The sequence below is a fragment of the Clinocottus analis genome, unplaced genomic scaffold, assembly GCF_023055335.1.
Source record: "Clinocottus analis isolate CAN_PGR_092001 unplaced genomic scaffold, fCliAna1.0.p SCAF_75, whole genome shotgun sequence".
Lineage (NCBI taxonomy): Eukaryota > Metazoa > Chordata > Actinopteri > Perciformes > Cottidae > Clinocottus > Clinocottus analis.
In genome coordinates this window covers 132,501-140,127 of record NW_027176235.1, presented here as the reverse complement: position 1 = coordinate 140,127, position 7,627 = coordinate 132,501, and the positions used below count along the sequence as shown (strand labels likewise).

Below are 7,627 nucleotides of genomic sequence, written 5' to 3'. Positions count from 1 at the left end.
GTTTATAATAACTTTATTCATGTAGTTTATCATAACTTTATTCATGTAGTTTATAATAACTTTATTCATGTAGTTTATCATAACTTTAATTATAGTTTATAATAACTTTATTTATAGTTTATAATAACTTTATTCATGTAGTTTATAATAACTTTAATTATAGTTTATAATAACTTTATTCATGTAGTTTATAATAACTTTAATTATAGTTTATAATAACTTCATTCATGTAGTTTATAATAACTTCATTCATGTAGTTTATAATAACTTCATGTAGTTTATAATAACTTTATTCATGTAGTTTATAATAACTTTATTCATGTAGTTTATCATAACTTTATTCATCTGTCAGAGAGCAGAGCAGCAGTGATGACATCATATGTAGACGTGTGAACAAGTATTTACATTCTGTGTGTGTATGTATAAATATAAGGGTGTGTGTGTGTGTGTGTGTGTGTGTGTGTGTGTGTGTGTGTGTGTGTGTGTGTGTGTGTGTGTGTCACGTGGTGCAGAGTTAAGGGTGTTGACAGCTGATGTATAAGAAATGCAGGAAAAGTATTTTATATTTCAAGACATTCTGTTATTTTTAATCATAATTATCAGACTGAATTCATGATTCATGAGGACGTAAAGCTGCAGATGAACTCATGAATGATAATCATCAAGTCATCACGCGGTGATGTGAACACATTCAGCTCTTAGAGCAGATTAATAACCACCTGATTCATCATCAATACTCAGTAATTATTAATATCCATGGAGGAGGCCGAAAGGAACGTCCTGCAGTTCACACACTGTCCACAGGGCGGCAGCATTGTCCTACTAAAGAACAACAACAACAACAACAACAACAACAACAACAACAAGCTACTAAAATAGAATAAACCGGATACAAAGTGATAATTATTACTTTTGAGGTTCAGGATTTGATTATTAGTTCATATTTCATTTTATTTCATTTTGACAATTGTAAATTGTATTTTATTGTTTAAATCATGTACTTTATATTTAAATGGTCATTTCATTCCAATCGGCAGATATTTCATTGTGTTCAAGTTTTATTTATTAATCACTTATTTTATCAGAGTTAAGCTTCACATTTATGAAGAGGAGATTTATGGATCAGAGAAGAAACTCGTTCAGCGTTATTTTGTTAATAAACAACTAAACAAACAGGAAGTGACACAAACTGTCATGAGTGGAGGAAGAGGAAGAGGAAGAGTTTCATTCAGAGAAGACGAACACGTCTGTAGCATCTGTACCGTCTGTAGCACATGTAGCGCATGTAGCATCGGTAGCGTCTGTAGCGTATATAGTGCATGTAGCGTCTATGGTGCCTGTAGTGTCTGTAGTGTCTGTAGCGTCTGTTGCGTCTGTAGCGTCTGTAGTGTCTGTAGTGTCTGCAGCGTCTGCAGCGTCTGTAGCGTCTGCAGCGTCTGTAGCGTCTGCAGCGTCTGTATCGTCTGCAGCGTCTGTAGCGTCTGTAGCGTATGTAGCGTCTGCAGCGCCTGTAGCGTCCGTAGCGTCTGCAGTGTCTGCAGCGTATGTAGCGTCTGCAGCGTCTGCAGCGTCTGTAGCGTCTGTAGCGTATGTAGCGTATGCAGCGTCTGTAGCGTCTGCAGCGTCTGTAGCGTCTGTAGCGTATGCAGTGTCTGCAGCGTATTTAGCGTCTGCAGCGTCTGTAGCGTCCGTAGCGTCTGCAGTGTCTGCAGCGTCTGTAGCGTCTGCAGCGTCTGTAGCGTCTGTAGCGTCTGTAGCGAGGCATGGCGTGATAGGGTAGGTGAGCAGGAATCTGACAGACAGAAAGTAGTAAAATATAAGTTTTATTTCCAATAGAACACAAAGTGACTTCAGACTCGTTTCTAAGTGGAGTTTAAGTCGAGTTTAAGTGGAGTTTAAGTCGAGCTCAAGCCGTGGAAAGCACTTTCATGAGACGTGATGGCAGCAATCAGAATGAAGAACGCGTGTTCTGTTTGATTCTTGTTTACTTGTTGATTCATTCTCTAGAGATATTCATGTGTTCATGCCGGCAGCAGGACAACAGGACCGAGGCGGCGTGGTCCATCCGCTCCGCTCGCCGTCTGGTTTCTCCGCCATCAGCAGCATGTGGAGGTCCAGCAGCGGCTCACAGGAGCTTCAGCTGTGGACTCTGCATAGTTGCTGCTGCCAGACGGCGTCCCTGACGACAGAAGCACTTCCTGTGTGGTCTGAGCTGAATGAATCTCTGCAGCAGCGGGTTAAACCTTCCATCTGACGAGGCCCACGGCGCGCTGGGCCTCCCAGCAGCCGCCAACACTGAGCGCGCTCAGAGGAGCCGCCCCGCCGGCCGGTCCACCAGCTGCAGGTTGATGGGCGTGGCCGGGCACAGCAGCGTTCTGGTGATGGGCTTCACGGCGGCGCCGGCCGGGTCCGGCCTCACCTCGTACTGCTTCATCAGCTGGAGGGGAAGCGAGCACAGGGAGCAGGTCAGACTGGATGTGTACGCTCACACCTCCACAGGTTCATTCATTTCCATTCAAACATTCAACTTCTAGGAATGAAGACGTGCAGAGAAGCAGCAGAAAGCCGACACACAAGTCCTCTGAGCCGTCACATGCTCTTCAGCTGAGAGGACCAGCACTGATATGGATGTCCAGGTTGAGGTCTGAACCCATAACGACACCGAGATGTCTGGTGCAGAAGGAACATGTTCACTTCAATCATGTTTGTATAACTGTGGTGTCACTGATACATGCACAGCTCTCTGAGAGAGGGAGACGCTTCAGCAGACAGGAAGAGCAACGAGAGGCCAGAGGAGGGTCTCATCCAGGAAGTATGGAGATCTGGGGCAAGCACCCTGTTCCCTGATCTCAAAGAACAGAACCAGAGGGTCACACAAACACAAATGTCGGGAAGAAGTTGAGCAACAGGGAACTGACCCGATGTGGGGAGGCGGGACCTCAGACTGTGCACAAAACCATGTTCATCAGCAAAAGTTGTGGTGTTTACGAGGTAGTTGGTTGAGAGGAGAAGCTCGTAGTCTGAGAGGACGACTCGAGTGTATCTGTGAACCTGCCGCTGTATGAATGAAGTTGACGCAGATGTTGATTCCTTCATTGCATTTAGACACCTTGTCTGGGATTATAGTCCCCGGTGATATAGTCATGTAGATGTGTGTGTCGTCTGCATAGTTATGATAACACACTTTGTTGTGTTTCATAATCTGAGCCAGTGGAAGCATGAAGATGTTGAACAGAAGAGGCCCCAGTATGGAGCCTTGGGGAACACCTCGTCATGCTAGTCAGCTCTGATGTGTGATTAGCTACCGACACAGAGTGTTGTGGGTCCTTCAAGTGGGATTCAAACCAGTTAGGAGCTCCAGAGAGTCCGACCCAGACCTTCAGTCTGTCTCGTAGCACGTCATGATGTCATGAAGCAGCACTGAGATCCAGTAGCACTAAGACTGAAGTTCTGCTACAGTCTGTGTGGGAGTGGATGTCGAGAGGTTCTCACCCTGGACAGCAGCAGGTACATCTCCAGCTCGGCCACCCGTCGCCCCAGACAGGCCCGGATCCCGAAGCCGAACGGCACCGAGCCGAACGGGTGCTGCCTGGACTCCCCCCGGGCTCCTCGCAGCCAGCGCTGCGGCAGGAAGGCGTGGGCGTCGGGGTAAACGCTCTCGTCGTAGGACACGGCGTAGTGGCACAGGTGGAACAGCGTCTGTGGGCGTGACGGTCCGATCATGAGCTTCAGACGAAGCGCCAGGCGGCCATTTTGTCCGTGAACGGTACTCACGTCTTTGGGGAAGAGGTGATCTCCGACCACGATCTCGTTATCAACGGACAGCCGAGCGTTTCCTGGTACCACAGGATACAACCTGGTGACCACAGAGCAGCTTCAGCTAGAAACCAGTACCTCCTGCAGCTCTAGAAACCAGTACCTGCTGCAGCTCTAGAAACCAGTACCTCCTGCAGCTCTAGAAACCAGTACCTCCTGCAGCTCTAGAAACCAGTACCTCCTGCAGCTCTAGAAACCAGTACCTCCTGCAGCTCTAGAAACCAGTACCTCCTGCAGCTCTAGAACATGTTCGTCAAGCCCTTCTAGCTACACACTAGCATCCTGCATAAACATGCTGATACTTGCTGTTTCAGTCTGACCGGAGCGTCTCTCTGATGACGGCCTTCAGGAACGGCATCTGCGCGATGTCCTGGCTGTTCGGCACCTCGTCCCCGGGACACACGCTCATCACTTCCTGGTAGAGCTGCTCCTGCGTCTCCGGCTGCTTCGCCAGCATGTACAGACACCAGGAGACGGTGTTGGAGGTCTGCGACAGAGAGGACGCAGGTCATGTGGGTCAAAGACACAAAACAACCACAAAGAGACACAACATAGCAGCAAAGGTACCAAAACAGCTGCAAAGACACTAAAAGCAACAACGCAACTACAGAGAGACACACAAGTTGTAGTTGTTTTTGGTGTTTAACAGCTGTTTTGGTATGTTTTGTGTCTCTTTGTTGTCTCCTTGTGTCTCTTGGTGGTCTCGTTGTGTCTCGTTGTGTCTCGTTGTGTCTCATTGTTGTCTCGTTGTGTCTCGTTGTGTCTCTTGGTGGTCTCGTTGTGTCTCGTTGTGTCTCTTGGTAGTCTCCTTGTGTCTCGTTGTGTCTCTTGGTAGTCTCCTTGTGTCTCGTTGTGTCTCGTTGTGTCTCCTTGTGTCTCCTTGTGTCTCCTGGTTGTCTCGTTGTGTCTCTTGTTGTGTCTCGTTGTGTCTCTTGTTGTGTCTCTTGTTGTGTCTCGTTGTGTCTCGTTGTGTCTCTTGGTGGTCTCGTTGTGTCTCGTTGTGTCTCTTGGTGGTCTCGTTGTGTCTCGTTGTGCGTCCCTCACCGTGTCGACTCCCGCCAGCAGGAGTTCGGTGATGCTTCCCAGGATCTCCGTGAGCGTCATCTGGTCGCTGAGCAGCAGGTGAGTGAGGTACGCTCCCTCCAGGCTCTGGTCCAGGTGCACCTGCTGCTGGATCTCCTCCATCTTCTGCTGCACCAGCCTCTCAGCTGCGAGACACCACCAGGTTCATCACAGAGCGACCGGCGCGCCACACTGCAGGCCACTAGATGGCGACATAACACACACTTTCTCCTGGAGAGGAGGGAGGTGCAGGTGGACTTTGAGACTTTGAGTAAGTCATGAACGTCTCGTGACCTTGAAATGGTTTGATAAAGCAAGCGACCTTGAAGGAGCCGAAGACAACATGGGACACTCTGTTCTGGGCTTTAAAAGTATCCAATAAAATATCGTATGGGTACATTTGAAAAGCTTACACTTACATTGTGACTTGTTCATGCAGTAGCTTCAAGGTTTGAAAATAAGCTTCTCAAAAACACGAGTGCTGCATAACTGAAATCAGTCTTCAGGAGTAAACGTGTGCCTTGAATCACACACAAAGATAATGTTGCACATCAGTCCCTTTAGTTGTGTGAACGTTCACGAGTGAGACGCGTAGCTAGGTTAGCAAGCTAACAACGCCTCTCACCAGCTAGCTGTAGCTCCAGCTAGCTATAGCATGAGCTAGCTGTAGCTAGCTCGTGAGACAAGGGAATGCGCCTGTTGGTGTTGGACAAACTAACTTTCTTAACGGGCAATGTTTTTATTTGACGAGCATCATGTGTTGAATTTGTGGCACATTTTGTCTCTCGCCGTCGACTTTCGTAAATATTTAACTTTTTAAATAATCTGTCCTCGAGTTGGTGCTAAACTGTGAGTAGAGGCGTGAACATCTAGGGGATGTGATACCCAGACTACAGAAGAAGAGAATCAGGGTTAACATGCGAACTCAACAAATAAAACATTACATTCATTAGCATCTGGAGCTAAATGGAGCGCCGCTCCGACCCGCCGCTCACCGACTCTGAAGAGCTGGTCCCAGGCCGCCACGAACCGCTTCCAGACGGGGAGGTAGGGCCAGACGGCCTGGGGGAAGAGCACCACGATGGGGGAGAGCCGGAACATCTCCCCCACGGAGAAGATGAACTTCTGGGTTTCTTCGGGCACCACCTGGTTCATGCAGCCCATCCGGGTCTCAAACAGCACGGAGCTGATCCCTGCAGGCGGAGGAGCCGTTAGTGTTGAGCGGCTGCAGGTGTCTGAGGGACGGACACTGTTTACACTGAGGACACAGGTGTGTGGACTCCATGCCCTCATAAGTAATAAGACAAGATTTTAATGGATTCTACAGGAAATTGGAGACCAATGCCGGCTGGAGCCAGTCGGGGGAAATTAAACCATGAATCTTTTTCTCTGTGTTGATGAAAGATAATACTTCTGACATGTCAAAGCTTTGATAAAAGGTTTAAAGTTCATGTCATGAACCTTTGGGCTCATTTGAACATTATCTAATCAGCCGTCAAGGCCAAAAACTCAATGTCAAAGTCGACAAACTGAAAGAAACACGACCGAGCTCACAGCTCAGGATCCTCTGCTCCACCTGAACATTTACAAACTACAGCATTAAAATAATCTTGCATGCTTACATTACATCATCATAAATATATAAATATTTATGATGATATACATCAAGTACATTTGTTGTTTTTCATAGTCTGAGCCAGTGGAAGCATGTAGAACAGAAGGGGCCCCAGTATTGAGCATTGGGGAACACCACATGAGGCCCAGTATTGAGCCTTGAGGAACACCACATGAGGCCCAGTATTGAGCCTTGTGGAACACCACATGAGGCCCAGTATTGAGCCTTGAGGAACACCACATGAGGCCCAGTATTGAGCCTTGGGGAACACCACATGAGGCCCAGTATTGAGCCTTGAGGAACACCACATGAGGCCCAGTATTGAGCCTTGAGGAACACCACATGAGGCCCAGTATTGAGCCTTGAGGAACACCACATGAGGCCCAGTATTGAGCCTTGGGGAACACCACATGAGGCCCAGTATTGAGCCTTGAGGAACACCACATGACATCCTCGTCAGCTCTGATGTGTAATTAGCTACTAAATTACTTATTTTTATGAGGACTTTAAGTAATTCAACAGGTGTTTATTTGTTAGGATGCTAATAACTACACTTTGGTCAATAAATGTTTGATTGTTATTATTATTGTATTTTAATATTTATTTAATATACATATTTTCGTTAACATTTGTGATCTTTCCACAACTGACTTTGTTCTTTTGTTCTCTGCTGACCTTCAAAAGCAAACTTGTAGAGTTCTGCCGTCAGGTCGTTGACCATCACGCCGCCGCCGCTGGTTTCCCTCAACCAGCTCACTCTGTGGATGAAGTCGCTCACCACCTCGTTGATGGTGTCGGCGTACGATGAGACGTGTTTGGGCTTCAACATCCGAGGATTCAGGATGCTGCGGATCCGCTGCCAGTTGGGCCCCATTCTACAAACCAACACAACCAGATACAGCCCATTAACAACGGAAACGATCGCGTGATTTACCCTGAAAGGTAAAAAGATTCAAACAAGACATCGTAGTTTGATTTAATAAAAGACGGAGAAACAGGAAATTTGCTCTGCTCGTCTTGAACCTGAGGCTCGACTAACGGTGGGAACCTCTATCCAGCACCTAGAGCCTCTTTCCAGCACCTAGAGCCTCTTTCCAGCACCTAGAGCCTCTTTCCAGCACCTAGAGCCTCTTT

The 7,627-nt window shown here is 47.3% G+C and overlaps 1 protein-coding gene across 1 annotated transcript in view; it reads right to left on the bottom strand.

Annotated features, from left to right (window-relative positions):
* Positions 1-1,807: 1,807 nt before the first annotated feature.
* Positions 1,808-7,627, bottom strand: part of cyp27a3 (cytochrome P450 family 27 subfamily A member 3) — a 7,629-nt gene continuing 1,809 nt past the window's right edge. Inside the window, exons 3-9 of the mRNA XM_068567051.1 lie at positions 7,169-7,368; positions 5,874-6,071; positions 4,861-5,024; positions 4,137-4,303; positions 3,775-3,856; positions 3,493-3,699; positions 1,808-2,437 (exon numbers count right to left, since the gene is read on the bottom strand). Of these exons, the coding sequence (XP_068423152.1) occupies positions 2,306-2,437; positions 3,493-3,699; positions 3,775-3,856; positions 4,137-4,303; positions 4,861-5,024; positions 5,874-6,071; positions 7,169-7,368 (1,150 nt within the window). The 3' untranslated portion in view covers positions 1,808-2,305. The remainder of the gene's footprint in view (positions 2,438-3,492; positions 3,700-3,774; positions 3,857-4,136; positions 4,304-4,860; positions 5,025-5,873; positions 6,072-7,168; positions 7,369-7,627) is intronic.